Source organism: Salvelinus fontinalis, chromosome 16 (genome assembly GCF_029448725.1).
Source record: "Salvelinus fontinalis isolate EN_2023a chromosome 16, ASM2944872v1, whole genome shotgun sequence".
Taxonomy (NCBI): Eukaryota; Metazoa; Chordata; class Actinopteri; order Salmoniformes; family Salmonidae; genus Salvelinus; species Salvelinus fontinalis.
In genome coordinates, this window is record NC_074680.1 from 40,029,882 (window position 1) to 40,048,369 (window position 18,488).

The 18,488-nt window shown below is 44.8% G+C and overlaps 1 protein-coding gene across 15 annotated transcripts in view; it reads left to right on the forward strand.

Moving 5' to 3' along the window:
• LOC129813153 (nesprin-1-like) overlaps positions 1 to 18,488 on the forward strand; it is a 156,460-nt gene that overhangs the window by 67,484 nt on the left and 70,488 nt on the right. For 14 of the 15 annotated variants that reach the window (XM_055865385.1, XM_055865391.1, XM_055865396.1 and 11 more), the window contains 27 exons: positions 436 to 589; positions 740 to 943; positions 1,336 to 1,507; positions 1,617 to 1,875; positions 1,996 to 2,175; positions 2,710 to 2,860; positions 3,016 to 3,174; positions 3,676 to 3,858; positions 4,092 to 4,193; positions 4,455 to 4,658; positions 4,896 to 5,103; positions 5,524 to 5,636; positions 5,857 to 6,062; positions 6,333 to 6,774; positions 7,122 to 7,294; positions 7,383 to 7,470; positions 7,663 to 7,884; positions 8,132 to 8,296; positions 8,671 to 9,027; positions 12,845 to 12,981; positions 14,730 to 14,907; positions 15,138 to 15,320; positions 15,534 to 15,677; positions 16,207 to 16,362; positions 16,687 to 16,851; positions 17,106 to 17,278; positions 17,497 to 17,650. In XM_055865385.1, the coding sequence (XP_055721360.1) occupies positions 436 to 589; positions 740 to 943; positions 1,336 to 1,507; positions 1,617 to 1,875; positions 1,996 to 2,175; positions 2,710 to 2,860; positions 3,016 to 3,174; positions 3,676 to 3,858; positions 4,092 to 4,193; positions 4,455 to 4,658; positions 4,896 to 5,103; positions 5,524 to 5,636; positions 5,857 to 6,062; positions 6,333 to 6,774; positions 7,122 to 7,294; positions 7,383 to 7,470; positions 7,663 to 7,884; positions 8,132 to 8,296; positions 8,671 to 9,027; positions 12,845 to 12,981; positions 14,730 to 14,907; positions 15,138 to 15,320; positions 15,534 to 15,677; positions 16,207 to 16,362; positions 16,687 to 16,851; positions 17,106 to 17,278; positions 17,497 to 17,650 (5,032 nt within the window). The remainder of the gene's footprint in view (positions 1 to 435; positions 590 to 739; positions 944 to 1,335; positions 1,508 to 1,616; positions 1,876 to 1,995; positions 2,176 to 2,709; positions 2,861 to 3,015; positions 3,175 to 3,675; positions 3,859 to 4,091; positions 4,194 to 4,454; positions 4,659 to 4,895; positions 5,104 to 5,523; positions 5,637 to 5,856; positions 6,063 to 6,332; positions 6,775 to 7,121; positions 7,295 to 7,382; positions 7,471 to 7,662; positions 7,885 to 8,131; positions 8,297 to 8,670; positions 9,028 to 12,844; positions 12,982 to 14,729; positions 14,908 to 15,137; positions 15,321 to 15,533; positions 15,678 to 16,206; positions 16,363 to 16,686; positions 16,852 to 17,105; positions 17,279 to 17,496; positions 17,651 to 18,488) is intronic. The other variant, XM_055865393.1, reaches the window with a different exon arrangement.

Consider the following 18,488-nt stretch of genomic DNA (forward strand, 5'->3'; position numbering starts at 1 on the left):
TTTGGATCATTGTCTTGCTGCATGACCCAGATGCGCTTCAGCTTCAGCTCACAGACAGATGTCCTGACATTCTCCTGTAGAATTCTCTGATACAGAGCAGAATTCATGGTTCCTTCTATTAAGGCAAGTCGTCCAGGTCCTGAGGCAGCAAAACATCCCCAAACCATCACATTACCACAACAATACTTGACTGTTGTTATGATGTTCTTACTGTAGAATGCAGTGTTTGGTTTTCACCAGGCATAATGGGACCCATCTCGTCCAAAAATGTGACTCAAGTTTGCTAAAAAGCACCTGGAAGCACCTGGATGATCATCAAGATTCTTGGAAGGATGTTTATGGACAGATGATTTAAAAGTATAACTTTTTGGAAAGGGGGCAAATACTTTTTCATGGCACTGTATGTGATTTTCCTGTTATTTGTATACGGTACAGAATCAAGGAGCTCCAGAGCCAGCTGTTCCAGGTGGAGCAGTTTGACCAGTCCTTGTTGAAGTTCTCTCAGTGGTCTGAGACCCTCCTCTCCACCCTCCACTCAACCTCCCTGGTCAACATCACTGACCTGCAGCCTGCTGTGGCCCAAGTCAAGGTATGAACCATGGTCAACAAGTCAATCATGTTTTTTTTGTCTGACTGTTCTACTACAAGAAATGTATTTAAATTTTTCCTCTTCATCCCCCTCCTCTTCCTCCTCTTGCTCCTGCTCGTTGTCCTCTGTACCCTGTATGGTCTGCTGTAGGAAACACTAGCGGCTCTTCAGAAGCAGAGTGGTGTGAGGGAGAGCTTGGAGCTCCAGACAGAGGGGCTGTGTGCCTCGTGTGAACCCCAGGATGCTCAGCTCCTCCAGGGGAGACAGGTCAGCTGCCTACAGCCCTACCTGGAGGTCCAGCAGCTGGCTGAGCTCCGACTGGACTGCTTGGGGAAGCTGGAGGCCTTCTTGGAGGTAAGAAAAAGGTCCTACAACAGGTGTGTCAAACTCATTCCATGGCGGGTTTCTTTTTTTAAGACCTAGAGAACCAGCCGAGGGAGTTCTTTACTGATTAGTGATATTAATTAATCAATCAAGTACAAGTAATGAGTGAAAACCTGCAGACACTTGGCCCTCCGTGGTATGAGTTTGACACATGTGACACCTACAACATAACCGGACCATTTTCATAACCATTTTATAACCATTTTAAAAACCATTTTCATAAGCATTTTCAAAACCTGGGTTAAGTTAAGGGTTAAAGATTAGGTTTAAAGGTTTGGGAAAGTCATTAAAAAGTGGTTAAATCTGCTTAACATGTCAGAGGCCAAAATAAAAACGTCTGTGTTATGCCTCCTCCCTTACAGACCCACGGTGCGGCTGTGGGGGTACTACGAGGCTTGAGGCAGACGGTGGAGAGTTCAGGGAGCTGGGACCATGGTCGGGTGGAGGAACTACAGAGAGAACTGGAGGCCATCGTCCCAGACATCAGCAGTCTGGAGACCCTGGCAGCCGGCCTGGACAGCAGCCTCTGTAAAGGTATTTATATTGTTTATTTCATATCTATTGTTTATTATATGTATGTTTTCCTCTGAAGCACAATGTGCTATGAAATGTGCTTTACAAATACAATTTGATTTGATTGAAGGCCACCTCCACATGGTGAGCGGTGTGGAGGGGTCTGGGTCCCGGACGTCGTGCCGGGTGCTCGCTGATGGTCTCAGCGGGGAGCTGGACACAGTGAGGAATCTGCTTGGGACCAAGCAGAGCGAGGCAGAGGCCCTGGGAGCGCTATGGAGCTCCTTCAGACAGAGGAAGGAACAGCTGTTGAAAAGCGTGGAGGACATCAAGGAGAAGGCGGACCAGCAGAGCCTGCGAGAACCCAGCCCACTCGCCCTGCAGCAGAGGTAGCTAGGATTCTGGCCAGTGTGCTTGGTGTTTTCAATCATGAGTTCCATTTTCACATTATCTCTGGATGAATTGTGAATAGCTGGCTGTAACACAGTCTTTTCTTCTTTGGTGTCAAGGCTGCGGTTCTTTAACCAGCTGGAGGATGAGCTCCAGTCTCAACAACACGAGGAGCAGTGGCTCAGGGACAAGGGTCAGCAACTAGCCCAGAGAGATGCAGAGCTGGCCGGGGAGGTTCTCAGGGAGATCAGCCTCTTGGAAACCACCTGGGAGGATACCAAGAGACTCATAACTGACAGGTAGGGCTCTGTCTTCAGCATCAAATGTTGAAGACCAAATGATCTTGTATAGTTGCTTATATCACAATCTAAACTCATCACACACATGTAAATAGCAGCAAACTTGTGTAGATATTTATTTATATACTGGATTCTTGACATAGCTTACTGTGCTATATCTACTGCTGTACACATCATCCTTAGTATTTCTTGTGTACGTATGTATAGATTGCATTTTGATACTGCTAAAGTGCTATTTGGGTTGTTAATTGGATTCATCTCGCCATTCTTGAATTTATTTATTCATTTTTTACATTTGAATTGTTTGACATTTGACAGCATTGTTAGCAGCTAGTAACATAACACATAACATTATAGCGGTGCATTTCGATGCACCGCTATAACACCTGCTAAACTGTGTACACAACCAATACCATTTTATTTTATCTAACGTACTGTAGCTCATCCAAGAGAGTATATGAACACTTCAACAATTCAAATCCAGAATTCAAATCACCCCACAATTTAGTCATTTGAAGAGATGTGTGTTGTCAGGCAGGAGCAGTGCAGTGTTCTGGTGGAGCTGATGAGAGAATACCATAACCTGAGGACATCCATAGCCGCCACCATGGAGAACACTGAGGCTGTGGCTGACATCGGCTCGGCTCTGAAAGACCACGAGGAGACCAAAAAATCGCTGGCTAAGGTTAGGATAATGACGTTCATCTCAGTTCTCGTATAAACCTGTATACACAGTTAATAGCTATTATCTTATTATTGCTACTATGATTATACATTGAACTTCAAAAGAAAAACATTTTGCTCTTCTTTCCCACTGTTTTCTCATCTGTACTTATACAGCATGAAGCAGTGAAGGCAGAGATGTTGGCCAAGCAGAGTGACCTGGACCAGTTCTCCAGTAAAGGAAAACTTCTGCTGTGTGATCTGAGGAAGATCCCAGACTGTGATGCTCAGCTGATGACGACAGACATGCAGACTCTAGTAGACCAGTGGCTCGAGGTAAGTCTACATGGACAATAGGGACACACACAATTGAATAAAAAACACGAGGTACAATAGTGATATTGCCATTGGAGTCCAAAAGACCAGACTTGACTTGACCCTTTTACTCTGACTGTAAGGACCATAGGTTATCAGGAAGAATGGACCCCAGAAAGAGTAGTTGCTGCAGGAGCAACAGCTTATAGGGATCCTTGACTTGACTTAAACCCTTTGAGACAGTTTCCCGGAAGCCTAGTCCTCGACTAAAAAGCACTTTCCCTTAAGCATGCTTTTTTGTCCAGGAGAAGGCCTAATCTGGGCCTGGGAAACCAGCCCTTTTACTCTGTGAGGAGCATAGGTCATCCACTGCTCTCTGTTTTGGGACAGTTTCTTAAGTTCCATCTATGAGTATTTTAGTTTGTCCATCTCTGTTATTACCAATCTTGTTCTCTCGTGATTTATTTTGCCCGCACAGTTTTGTGAATTTACAGAGGTTGATTTAGTCCCTTTACATTCCAGGTGTCCGAGAGGATTGAAGACAACATTGAGCATCTGAGCCAAAGCCTGGCGTTGTCGGATGACGTGCAGCAGATCAGTGAGGAGATCGAGGGCTGGACCAACAGCTCAATGATGGAACTCAGTGAAAGCCTGAATAACCTCATTGGCAGCCAGAGAATGGAGGCCAGACTCTCTGCATTACAGGTAGGATACATGGATGGAGTCACACATTCACAGAAATAAGATATTCCTTACTACTGTCATTTAAGGGAAACAGGAGAGGAACTTAAATGGGGTCTGTTACATGCTGAGTTCAATTAGTTAGACTGAATTTCAGACGTTCCAGTCCTGCAGCTGCCAAATCCCAAGTGCTCAATCTCTATATTAAACTAGAAAATCTAGTTGTCTCTTTTTGCATTCCCTCTCTCTCTATCCAGTTGGAGATGGGGAAGAAAGAGCACCAGCTTGTGACCCTGCAAGGGAAAGTGTCAGAACTGAAGCAACTCAACTGTAGCCAGGACACTCCCGCCAAACTACAGGTACCGCACACGATTGGTTTGAAGCCCAAACTTCCCAAACTTCCAATCTATAATTTTGGAAATTCTTCTTTTAAGTTCTATAAGTTCAGGGCAACTTTTTAACTAACTGACACAATGTGAGTTTCCCTAGTATCATTTTAAATCCATTGGTAGGCAATGGATGAACAATAGTGCTAAAACATTTAGGTAAACTCATCCTCTGTTGGTTTGCCCCATACAACTTCAGCTGGTGCTAATCAATATTCTGTGTGTTTATTTCAGGTGCTGGAGGCGGACCTGAGGAAAAAGCTGAGCCAGGTGCAGAAGCTATGTGAGCAGGCCAGGGGAAACCTCAGGGACTTCAGCTCCCAGAGAAAGCAGTTAGAGGACTACATTACCCAGATGTCTGATTGGCTGAAGAGCATAGAGCAGTCCCTGACGAGCTCACCGATTGGATCTGACCTAGAGGACATCTGCAGAGTCAAGGTACGTAGACATTGAATGGAAACAGGTTTTACCTGAGATTTTACTTGACTTAGTCCTCTTCGCTGCCTTGGGAGCATAGGGCATCCACCATCGCTTTCCACCTCACTCTTCCCTGAACAAGGCCTTTTCCCTCTTCCCGACTATACTAAGTTCTTGTTCTGAGAGCTCACACTTGTTATTCTTTATATTATTATTGCTGTATGTGTTCAATTCATATGTATGTAAATTGCATAACAGGACCTCCAGAAGGACCTTCAGAACCAGCAAGGCAGCATAGATTCCACCAGGGAGAGCCTGAACACTCTGTGTCGGAAGTACCCTTCTGAGGAGCTGGCTGGGCTGGGTAGTGCACTCACTGACCTTATCAAGGGCTATGAGTCTGTCAACCAGCTTTCCTCTAGGACCCTGGCCTCCCTGCAACACGGCCTGCAAAAACACTTCAACGGTGAGGATGGCTGGTTCCTAAGAGGGGTTATAATTAAGAGGTGTGGTATATGGCCAATATACCACGGCTAAGGGCTGTTCTTATGGACGACGCAACGCAGAGTGCCTGGTCACAGCCCTTAGCCGTGGTATATTGGCCATATATCACAAAACCCACAGGTGCCTTATTGCTATTATAAACTGGTTACGTAATTAGAGCAGTAAAAATAAATGTTTTGTCATACCCGTGGTATACAGTCTGATATACCACGGCTGTCAGCCAATGTTCTCTTTTATTCTGTTCTGCTCTATTCTTTATTTTGTTCTATTGTAGTCTAGTCTAGTCTATTCTAAACTACTCTTGGACCATGACAATGACAATATAATGAATAAGATGATGATAGTGATGATGATGATGATATCTGTCTCTCTTGTTCTGTAGACCTGGTTCGGGAGTTCCACAGCTGGCTGTCTGAGCAGAGGGAGGTAGTGAAGGAGTGCTCTGACCGATCAGGAGACACTAGCATCGTGCAGCGTAAACTCCAGAAGCTAAAGGTGCAGTTCAAAATGAGCATAGAACCCATAGAAACCATAACCCTCAAATATACTATTAATCATCAATCGCTTAGGGTCGGTTTCTTCAACGCAGATTAAGTCTAGGCCTTGACTAAAAACTTTTTAAATTAACATTTTCTCTTGAGTCTGCTTTTTTGTCCAGGATTAGATTTAATCTTGTTCAAGTGTTTCCCTTGACATGTGACCTCCTATCCTTTAGGGGGCGCTGGAGCGTGTGGAGGAAGGGGAGGTACGTCTGACTCAGGTGTGTGAGGAAGGGGAGAAGCTCCTGCTCCACCTCCCTAAGGCCAGCGCTGGCCAGGTGCAGCAGCACCTCTCCTCCATCCAGCAGGACTGGGACCGTTATGTTGAGCAGTGTAGACTCAACCAGCAGGCCCTGGAGGACAGCACTGCACAACTAAATGGGTAAAATATACTTGGAATGGATCTCAATAATATAAAGAGACTTCCTCTCCTCCTCTCCTTTCTTTCATCTTAACTTATCCAGGCCTATCCAGGTGTTGCTCTATCCAGATCTTTCACATCAGTACAGATGGGGGGAGAGAAGAGAATTTAGAATTTAGAGTTTTATAATATTTAGATGCACCCTTGAAGCCCAGGAGTGGGCCTCAGGAATACAGTCATAGATGTGTATGAGTCCCTGACTGTGACATGGTGATATAATATCTCTGTCAGGTTTGAGGGGCGTCTGAAGAAGCTGAGTCAGTGGCTGGAACACATGGAGCAGAGGGTGACCTCAGAGCTGCCTGAGGAGAAACACAAGGGTCTTGAGAAGGCAACACTGGAGGGGGTGGAGGAATACCACCAGGAAGTGCTCAAAGAGAGGGACTCTTTCGAGCGACTGTGTCAGGAGTCACAGGTCTTGAATGAAGGTGGACGAGGCGACGGTGGTGAGACACGGGCGGCTGCGGGGCTGCAGTCTCAGCACCAGGCTCTGCTGCGAAGGGTGAGGGAGAGGCTGAGGTGCTGCCAGGTAAACCTACAGGAACAGGAGGCCTTTAAGGAGACCCTGCAGAGCACCTGGTCCTGGCTAAACGGGATGAAGGAACGACTGGGGACCCTCAACAGTACCCTGGGGAACAAGGTGACGCTGGAGAAGAGACTGGGACTTGTACAGGTTAGTAGAATCAAGAATTGGCGTGCTCAACTCAATAGTCCTTGAATAAAAGTATTTGGGTGCAGGGTTGGAAAGGCCTATCAACTGGAAAATAACATTTCTGGTACAGGTCAGACACAATGACCCTAATTGACTCTGGACAAAAGTAATGCCCTCTATAGGGAATAGGGTGCCATTTCAGATTGGCACTAAGATAGACACCTTACTTTGGTGTTTTGCAATATGATAACTTGAGGCATTGAAGATCAATATTTCAATGAACAATATTGTCCATGGTTGATGAACAAGTCTTTAACTAAACTAAAATAAAGTTGGATTTGATTTGTTTTGATCTTTGTGTGTTCCAGGACATCCTGCTGATGAAAGGCGAGGGCGAGGTGAAGCTGAACATGGCGGTAGGGAAGGGCGAGCAGGTTCTGAAGCACAACAGTGTGGAGGGACAGGAGGCCATCTGCTCCCAGTTACAGAACCTGAAGGACGCCTGGGCCAGCATGCTCATGACCTCCATGAGTTGTCACAGGTACTGTATACTGTTGTATTTCCTATTTATCTATCTATCGATCACCTCTGTTTATGTTTAATCTCTACATGTGTGTATCCTTCCTCAGTCGTCTGGAATGGACGGTAGCCCAGTGGAGTATCTACCAGGATAGTAAGGGGCAGCTGCAGCAGTGGATGGAGTCTGTGGAGCAGGAGGTGAGATTCAGACGAATGCACTAGTCTTTTCTTACTACCACTGATTTAGCATATATGAGCTATTTTGAAGGTCTCACTTGATTGATTGTGATATATCCTTATTTGAATGCACTGATTGTAAGTCACTCTGGATAAGAACATTCGCTAGATTACTAAAATGTATTAGTAATCTAACGATACATGTAATTATAGGTGGGTCTGGCCCTGGACCAGCAGCCAGGCCTGAAGGAGAAGGCCTATCTCCTGGAGCGCCTCAGAGCCCTCCAGGCTGACGTGGAGGCCCACGCAGGACCACTGGCCAGGCTGACAGAGACGGCTGCAGAGCTGCATGAGAAGACAGGTGACCAGGCCTTTGGTCCGGAGCAGAGAATGGAACTCAATGCACACTTCGCTGACATTACCGCTGTCGTCAAGGTAATCAAGCCCTGCTCCAAGAGGATGACAGTTACACACATACGTCTCTCCTTTGTATAAGAACATTAAGTCTGACGATAATGGTAGAAACCATTTTCTGTTTGTGTTATTAGCCGTAATCCATCTAGTATGGTTGTTGAAACAGACTTTGTTAATGCATCTAGAAAATATCCTAACAGTCCTGGTTCACAGTGTACTCTATGGGCAAGCAGCCTAACCCAGTCTCTGTATGCTGTCCATCCCCCAGGGTAAGGTTCAGGCCATGGAGAACAGAGTGACAGAGCATGAGCACTACTTGGAAGCTGTGAGGGACTTCAATGATTGGCTGGCCTCTGCCAAGGAGGAGCTCCAGCGCTGGTCTGACCTGTCAGGAGACTCCACCTCTGTAAACAGGAAACTTGCCAAAGTCCAGGTGAGGATGTTCAAGCATCACTTACAGTATCTCAATGTCCATCACCCCCTTGTTGACACATCATAGGGAAGCTTATTATAGTTTAGTCCAATGCTACGTTTTAAAAGTAATCATTATAGATGAGAAAATAAGAAGATAACTCACAATATTTGAGGCACACACAGGATCATAAATACATTTTACCCTCACATAGAGAAATGTGCGTCTCTCTTAGTCTGCGTTTAGCCTCTATAGGACATCAGAGACAAATGGGGAATAGTTAGTTAGCTAATAACAGTCGTAGTCAGTTACAGTAGCTAACAACAGTTGAAGTAGTTGGCATTAACAGCAACAGTTGAATGTTTCCTGTTTCATTGTTCCATGTTCAACTTCAGGAGCTGATAGACTCCAGGCAGCGTGGCCAAGAGCGTCTGAGCCGGGTGCAGCGTTGTGGGGCTGCAACGAGGGACCACACTGGCTCCGCGGGCTTCGAGGCAGTGGAGAGGGAGGAGGCAGCCCTGCTGTCTGCCTGGGAGCAGTGGGAGCGTGGGGCACTGCAGAACAGGGCAGGCCTGGAGACTGCTCTCTCCCAACTCGCCAGCTCCGAACAGGAGTTTAACTGCTTGGCTGCTCAGCTGGAGGTGGACCTGCAGGAGTTTAGCAGTCAGCTACAGGAGTGGAGACACAGGCTATCTCAGGCAGAGGGGAAAAACAGTAGGGAGGAGGCTGTGCAGGGCTGGCAGATTGCAAAGGTAAGGCTCATTTGTAGGTGTTCTTATATATACTGTTTATAGGCTCAATGCAGCGTTTTTATCTCAGTATGAAATCATACGGATCCATCCCGTGAGGGGGTCCAATCTGGGCAGTGGGTGGAGCTACAGTGACTTAAGAAACTATTCATACCCCTTGACTTATTCCACATTTTGTTGTGGTACATCCTGAATTCAAAATGGATTAAATATATTTTTCTCTCACACATCTACACACAATACCCCATAATGACAATGTGAAAACATGTTTTCAGAAATATTTGCAAATTTATTGAAAATTTAATACATAAATAGATAATTTACATAATTATTCACACCCCTGAATCAATACGTGTTAGAACCACCTTTAGCAGCGATTACAGCTGTGAGTCTTTCTGGGTAAGTCTCTAAACCCCATTTCCACTGGCACTTAAAATTAGGGCCAAATTCTATCTGGCTCGAATGGAATTCTCAAATTCGAGCTGGGTCGAGGGAAACCCGGGCCAGCACAGCCCAGTTTCATAACTGGTGCCAGCTCGATTAGAATTCTGGCTAGTGATGCTGTTAATATGCTTCAACCAGTTGATCACTGCTGGAAGCTGGCATTATGTTTAGCTAGCTCGTCTGGGCTTGTTACTGTTAGCTAGCACATGGAGAAGCAATACTGCAGTAGTCATACATGTCACAAATTACCACCGGATCCTTAATTCATTTTTACACAATTTTTTTTTGAGAACAGTCAGCACATTTCTCATTTCTGGAGGAAGTGGAAACGCAATTTGAGCTAGGCAACCTAGGTTGACTTTTAAGTGCCAATGAAAACTGGGCTGATGAGCTTTGCACACCTGGATTGTACAATATTTGCAAATTCTTCAAGATCTCTCAAGTTGATTGTTGATCATTGCTAGACAGCCATTTTCAAGTCTTGCCATAGATTTTCAAGCCGATTTAAGACAAAATTGTAACTTGGCCACTCAGGAACATACAATGTTGTCTTCGTAAGCAACTCCATTGTATATTTGGCCTTGTGTTTTAGGTTATTGTCCTGCTGAAAGTTGAATTTGTCTACCGGTGTCTGTTGGAAAGTAGACTGAAACAGGTTTTCCTCTAGGATTTTGGTGTGCTTAGCTCCATTTTTTTTTATCCTAAAAAAGTCCTGGCTGTTGACAAGCATACCCATAATATGATGTTACCACCACCATGCTTGAAAATATGAAGAGTGGTACTCAGTGATGTGTCTAGTTGGATTTGCCCCAAACATAACACTTTGTATTCAGGACATAAAGTTAATTTCTTTGCCATATCATTTGCAGTTCTACTTTAGTGCCTTGTTGCAAACAGGATACATTTTTGTTGAATGTTTTTATTCTGTACATGCTTCCTTCTTTTCATTCTATCATTTAGGTTAGTATTGTGGAGTAACTACAATGATCCATTCTCAGTTTTCTCCTATCACAGCCATTAAACTGTAACTTTTGTAAAGTCACCATTGGCCTCATGGTAAATCCCTGAGTGGTTTCCTTCCTCTCCGGCAACTGTTTGTAAGGACACTTGTATCTCTGTAGTGACTGCATGTATTGATACACTATCCAAAGTGTAATTCATCATTTCACCATGCTCAAAGGGATATTCAACGTCTGCTTTTTACATTTTTACCCATCTACCAATAGGTGCCCTTCTTTGCGAGGCATTGGAAAACCTCCCTGGTCTTTATGGTTGAATCTGTGTTTGAAATTCACTGCTTGACTGATGGACCTTTATAAATTATTGTATGTATGGGGTACAAAGATGAGGTAGTCATAAAAAAATTATGTTAAACACTATTATTGCCAACAGAGTGAGTCCATGCAACTAATTGTGACTCGTAAAGCACATTTTTACTCCTGAACGTATTTAGGCTTGCCATAAAAAACGGGTTGAATACTCAAGACATTTCAGCATTTCATTTTTTATTAATTTGTAACAAATTCTAAAAACATAATTCCACTTTGACATTATGTGATATTGTGTGTTGGCCAATGACACAAAATCTCAATTTAATACATTTTAAATTCAGGCTGTAACACTACAAAATGTGGATAAAGGGTGTCAAAGGGTGTGAATACTTTCTGAAGGCACTGTACTCATATAGTTTCTTGACTGCCCAGCTCGCTAATATTCACTAGACAGCCAGGGAAAATCAAAAAATCAAAAAACAAATACAGTAAAACTAATTTTCAGTGCCGGCCCTCCGGACTTCGTTGAAGACCGAATGCGGCCCCTAGGGCAAAATGAATTAGACACCCCTGGTTTAAAGGTTTATTTGTTTCTCAATATCAAATCATTTATGGGTAACAATTAAGTACTGTGATTGTTTTCAATTAAAATAAAAAAATACATGTAAAAATTATTCTTAGCAAAGAGCAATTTCTCAAGCAAGAATTTTGATAGGACTGTCTGGGAGTGGTCTGGGTAGAGAGGGGAAAACTGAAAATGAACTGTCATTGGCAGAGAGGTTTGGAACTGTCTGTCACGTTGGTAACAATGACAGGAGCAGGAATGCGTAATAGTTTTTTATTCAGCCCAAATGACGGCGTGCCGTGTAAAGACACGGGGACGAAGACCAAACCAACACCTAACAAAACACAGGGTAGAAACCCAAAACAAAAGAGTGAGGAGTAGCTTGAATAGATAACACACCCGCACAATGATTAACACACAGGACGAGACCCGTAATCATCTGCTACAATTTCACAATGGCGCGAAAGCCAAAACCCACAGCACAGGTACTCACACACACCAACGGACATAGTAACAATAACCGACAGGACAATGGTGAACAAAGGGCACACTTATACAATTACTAATCAATGGGAATAGGGGACAGGTGTGCGTAATGAAAGTTCCGGAGGGACCCGTGACACTGTCTTTCTTATTGGTATATTGACTAATTCAGAGGGCCAAAACTCCATCCCACCAAAACAGGCTTTTCAAACAGCTCTTACACTAAAAGGGCATTATCGTAATTTTCACAATTGTACAGTATTATTCCACATAGTGTGAAAAGTTACACTGCGTATACAAAACATGAAGTACACCTTCCTAATATTGAGTTGCACTCCCACTTTTGCCCTCAGAAGATCTTCAATTCGTTGGGGCTTTGACTCTACAAGGTGTTGAAGGCATTCCACAGGGATGCTGGCCCATATTGACTCCAATGCTTCCCACAGTTGTGTCAAATTGTCTGGATGTCCTTTGGGTGGTGGACCATTCTTGATACACACGGGAAATTGTTGAAAGTGAAAAACCCAGCAGTGTTGCAGTTCTTGACACAAACTGCTGTCCCTGGTACCTACTACCATACCCCGTTCAAAGGCTCTTAAATATTTTGTCTTGCCCCAATCACCCTCTGGATGTCACACATGCACAATCCATGTCTCAAGGTTTAAACATCCTTCTTTAACCTGTCTCCTCCCCTTCATATACACTGACAAGTGGATTTAACAAGTGACATCAATAAGGGATCATAGCTTTCACCTGGACTCACCTGGCCAATCTTTGTCATGGAAGGAACAGGTGTCCTTAATGTTTTGTACACTCAGTGTATGTAAGACACTGGAAAATCACATCTTTGATTGCACTTGTCCTTTTAGTATTGCTGCAATGCCAAAACGAAATGTAACATTAAAGGAAGGCTTTGATCCGTAATACTTATGATGACTGTTGACTTTTCAAAGTGGAAGTTAGAAATGTCCAAAATCACCATATCCTCGGGGCTACATTCACAATCCTCCATTCACTCTCCTCTAAAGCATCTTCTCATTGTGTCTGTGCCACCCAGGACACTCTGGAGGGTCTAGTCAAAATGGAGCCCATGTCAGACGGTCTGAAGTTCCAGCTCAACGGTCTGTGTCGGTTCTCCAAGGACCTGGGTACTCAGTCAGAGAGAGTGTCCTCCCTTATCAAGGAGTACAACGGGTAAGTCATTCAGCAGCATGATGGATGGGGTCTTACTACACCTGACATTCAAATCATTTGTTTAAATAGTTTTTGGAGTGTGTATGACATACTGTTCTGTTGCAAGGCCATTACATACACTATGGGCCCGATTCCAAGTGAAGATAAGTAAATCATTTACTTGTTTACTGATGTCAATGAGAGCCAAAATGTAAGTTAAGTACGCAGAATCAGATCTCAAGTCAGAATACCGCCCTGTAGGCGCTGTATACAAGTCAGAATACCACCCTGTAGGCGCTATGTACAAGTCAGAATACCGCTCTGTAGGCGCTGTATACAAGTCAGAATACCACCCTGTAGGCGCTGTATACAAGTCAGAATACCACCCTGTAGGCGCTATGTACAAGTCAGAATACCGCTCTGTAGGCGCTGTATACAAGTCAGAATACCACCCTGTAGGCGCTGTATACAAGTCAGAATACCACCCTGTAGGTGCTGTATACAAGTCAGAATACCGCCCTGTAGGGGCTGTATACAAGTCAGAATACCGCTCTGTAGGCGCTGTATACAAGTCAGAATACCACCCTGTAGGCGCTGTATACAAGTCAGAATACCGCCCTGTAGGCGCTGTATACAAGTCAGAATACCGCTCTGTAGGCGCTGTATACAAGTCAGAATACCGCCCTGTAGGCGCTGTATACAAGTCAGAATACCACCCTGTAGGCGCTGTATACAAGTCAGAATACCGCCCTGTAGGGGCTGTATACAAGTCAGAATACTGCCCTGTATGTGCTGTATACAAGTCAGAATACCGCCCTGTAGGCGCTGTATACAAATCAGAATACCGCCCTGTAGGCGCTGTATACAAGTCAGAATACCACCCTGTAGGCGCTGTATACAAGTCAGAATACCGCCCTGTAGGCGCTGTATACAAGTCAGAATACTGCCCTGTAGGTGCTGTATACAAGTCAGAAAACCGCCCTGTAGGCGCTGTATACAAGTCAGAATACTGCCCTGTAGGTGCTGTATACAAGTCAGAATACCGCCCTGTAGGCGCTGTATACAAGTCAGAATACTGCCCTGTAGGTGCTGTATACAAGTCAGAATACCGCCCTGTAGGTGCTGTATACAAGTCAGAATACCGCCCTGTAGGTGCTGTATACAAGTCAGAATACCGCCCTGTAGGCGCTGTATACAAGTCAGAATACTGCCCTGTAGGTGCTGTATACAAGTCAGAATACCGCCCTGTAGGCGCTGTATACAAGTCAGAATACTGCCCTGTAGGTGCTGTATACAAGTCAGAATACCGCCCTGTAGGTGCTGTATACAAGTCAGAATACCGCCCTGTAGGTGCTGTATACAAGTCAGAATACCGCCCTGTAGGTGCTGTATACAAGTCAGAATACCGCCCTGTAGGCGCTGTATACAAGTCAGAATACCGCCCTGTAGGTGCTGTATACAAGTCAGAATACCGCCCTGTAGGTGCTGTATACAAGTCAGAATACCGCCCTGTAGGCAAGTCAGAATACCGCCCTGTAGGCAAGTCAGAATACCACCCTGTAGGCGCTGTATACAAGTCAGAATACCGCCCTGTAGGTGCTGTATACAAGTCAGAATATCGCCCTGTAGGCGCTGTATAAAAGTCAGAATACCGCCCTGTAGGTGCTGTATACAAGTCAGAATACCGCCCTGTAGGCGCTGTATACAAGTCAGAATACCGCCCTGTAGGTGCTGTATACAATTATCTGTTCCTCTCTTCTCCCTCCTAGGCTGAGCCTGCAGGCCTCCAGAGAATGCCAGAACAAAGAGAAGCTTCTGGAGCAGCAGTTCCGTGCCGCTTTCCGAGAGTTCCAGCAGTGGCTGGTCAATGCCAAAATCAACACAGCCAAGTGCTTTGATGTGCCTCAGAACCTCAGCGAGGCCTCCTCCAGCCTGCAGAAGATACAGGTACGTTAAGGCCCAGTTTCCCTGGACACAAATCAAGCCTAGTCCATCAGGTTCAATGGATGACCTCCATGAGTTCTTCAATGGAAATTCTCTATTAAAGTGCTTCTAATCTGTCCAGGAAACCTTTTGTCCTTAAGCACATTTGGCCTTGCAAGCACATTTGATTAAATTGGACATTCTTTTTTAAAGAATGCATCTTATCTCTTGGCCATTCTGTCTCCACCCCCAAGGAGTTCCTGAGTGACAGGGAGCAGGGCCACTCCAAATTAAATGCTGTGGTGCTCAGTGGTGAGCTGGTGGTCAGTATCGCTGCCAAGGACAGAGTAGACGCTGTCCGGGCCAAAATGCGCAGTGCCAGAGAAGACTGGAAGACTCTGATGTCCAACTTGCACCAGAGGGAGACTGCCCTACAGGTAATCAATTGATGTACAGTACAGCATGTGAATCCTTTAAGGGGTGAGAATATGTCATCTATTCAGTTTGTATTAAATTAAATTAAAATTCACACTCATTGTACTTTACTGTGTCTCGAGAGGAAGCATTTAGCAATTTTAGCAATTTGTGTGATGCTGAAACCTGTTTTGAATTGTGTATCAGAAGGTGCGTGTGTTTCACTCCTATTTCAGAACCTCCAGTCTCAGATGAAGGACTTTGAGGCGAGTGTGGAGCCTCTTCAGGAGTGGCTGAACGGGACAGAGGTTGCTGTACAGGAGAGCAGCACACGACTCCACGACCTCACTGCCAAAAAGCAGGAGTTGCACAAGCTGCAGGTATACATGGCTCTCAGCCTGTCAAATCACGAAACGCTATCCTCATAACTGTCCCATCATCCCACCAATCACCATGCCCTGCTAGGCACCAGCACGGCCGTTATAGAAGCTCACCATTTCAGCTCAGTCACTGTGAATCAAGGATGGAGTTCCGCATCGCACTGTCAAAGCTTAACATAACTGCTCACTGCTCATTTCTGCCCTGCTATCTACCCAATCTATTTTCAAATGCTTCTGCTGTATGTGTGTTCAATGTGGCCTAAATAATAACTGTTTAAAGAGTTGACACTTAACAGCCCTGTTCAATGTTTTCAAATGCTTCAAACATCTTTGTCTGTTGTGTTCGTTAACCTTCTTTCGATTGCCATGTCATGACAGTATTTCATCTTCATAACATTGACCCAGTCTGCTTTTTCTTCCATGTCATTACAACCCTGGTCTGTAAGTGTCTATGTTAACTTGGCTAACTGTCTCTGTGTGTTGGCTTGCATGCCTCTGTCTCTGTGAAAACCTGCTTGTGCCCTTGCAGTCTGTGCTCGAGGAGTTAGCCTCTCAAGAGGTTCAGCTGATAAGGCTCAGAGAGAAGGCCCAGCTACTGTGGGACGGACACGCGGCCAGAAAGGGCTTTGTCCACCGTGTCTCGCAGCTCTCCGCTCAGTACTTAGCTCTAACCAACCTGACCAAGGTAACTAACACCTGCCTGCCCGCCTGTCCCCCTGCAAGAGGAAAAAAACTAGACTGGGTTTGAGTGACCTCTCTGGTTAAAATGATGTATATAATCAATGAATTTCCAATCTTATAGCTGAAAAATGAAATACTGTAACCAAGAATGTAAACTTACAAAATTAATGCTGCTCTTCTTTTATTCCATACTGAATTTTAGCCCTAATTTTAGCATTTGTATACACAAAACCCAGGTTCACTTTAAGTTGAATTTGTTACGAGTGTGCACATGAATGAACACACAGAGACTGACCTATGACATGTGCTATGCTTTGTGGTTCTACAGGAGAAGGCTTCCCGTATCGACCGTATCGTCACTGAGCACCAGCTGTTCTCCCAGGGGCTGAAAGAGCTGCAGAACTGGGTGGCCGACACCAGCCACATGCTGCAGACCTACCGCACTCCCACAGCAGACAAAAATGTCCTGGACAGCAGGATGATCAAGCTGGAGGTACAGTACAACCACCTCTGACCTACATCAAGCTAAGATAAACGTAACTAAGTAAAGCTAACTAAACTAAACTAAGCTAACTTTTTATTAGCTAAAATCAAATACAGTCAACTAAACTAAACTCAACTCGATTATAGAGTAAAAGTTGTTTTAAATCTCCAGTATGTAAGGGGTAGCTAAGTTAGCATTGCTACTGCCTTCCAGATGTCTGAACTCATTTTGTAGTACATGTATTGACTCTTGATGTGTCTCAGGCGTTGCTGACAGCACGTCAGGAGAAGGAGATCCAGCTGAAGATGCTGGTCACCAGGGGAGAGTCTGTCCAGAGGAACACATCAGTAGAGGGTGTACCAGTAGTCTGCAAGAACATCCAGGACCTCAAAGACTCCTGGGACACCCTGCTTTCCGCCTCCATCCAATGCAAAAGGTTTCATGTCCTGAAAGATTAGAATGTCTTAGTAGAATACTTACTGGGTTATGATAACATCTGATCAAATTGAATATTTGTTTTTTACTGTGAACATTCTAAACACAACTGCCAACTTAAGAATGTTGGTCAATGTTGAGACAGTGTACAAGTGCCTTTATTGGCGATCAGCTAACTGTGTGATATATTTATGTGTACTACACTGTATTCCCTCACAGCCAGTTGGAGGGAGCCCTCTCCCAGTGGACCAGCTACCAGGAGGACGTGTGTCAGTTTGTGGGCTGGGTGGAGCGTGTTGAGGAGAGCCTGGACCCAAGAGACAAACAATGCTCCGAGATGAGAGACAAAACTGCCAACCTGGGAAAAGCCAAGGTACCCGCGGTCATCTACACTGAGTATACCAAACATTAGCAACACCTTCCTAATATTGAGTTGCAACACCCCCCCTCCCCCCCCCCCGCTTTCTCTCAGAACAGTCTCAATTTGTTGGGGCAAGGACTCTAGCGTTCCACAGGGATGTTGGCCCATTTTGACTCCAATACTTCCCACAGTTGTGTCAAGTTGGCTGGATGTCCTTTGGGTGGTGGACCATTCTTGATACACACAGGAAACTGTTGAGTGAAAAAAAATGCCAGCGTTGCAGTTCTTGACACAAACCGGTGCGCCTGGCACCTACTACCATACCCCGTTCAAAGGCACTTACATTTTTTGTCCTGCCCATTCACCCTCTAAATGGCACACATACACGTCTCAATTGTCTCAAGGCTTAAAAATCATTTTTTAACCTGTCTCCTCCCCTTCATCAACACTGATTGGTGGATTTAACAAGTGACATCAATTAGGGATCATAGCTTTCACCTGGTCAGTCTGTCATGGAAAGAGCAGGTGGCCTCAATGATTTGTACACTCAGTGTATACTACTTTTGTTATTACTTGCAAATAATAACGGTGAAAGAGGAAATAATGTCTGGTGCCGGTGCCAATAATAATGGTGAAAGAGGACATCCTTGTCATGTGCCTCTGCCTTGTGAAACATTTTGATAAAGTGACACTAACACTGTGTCATGCCATGGTTTGTTGCAGCTTTAGACAGTGCAAATAATAACGGTGAAAGAGGACATCCTTGTCCGGTATTTCGTATTTTTTTGTATTTTTTAGGATCCCCAATTAGCTGCTGCCGAGGAAGTGGCTACTCTTCCTGGGGTCCAAA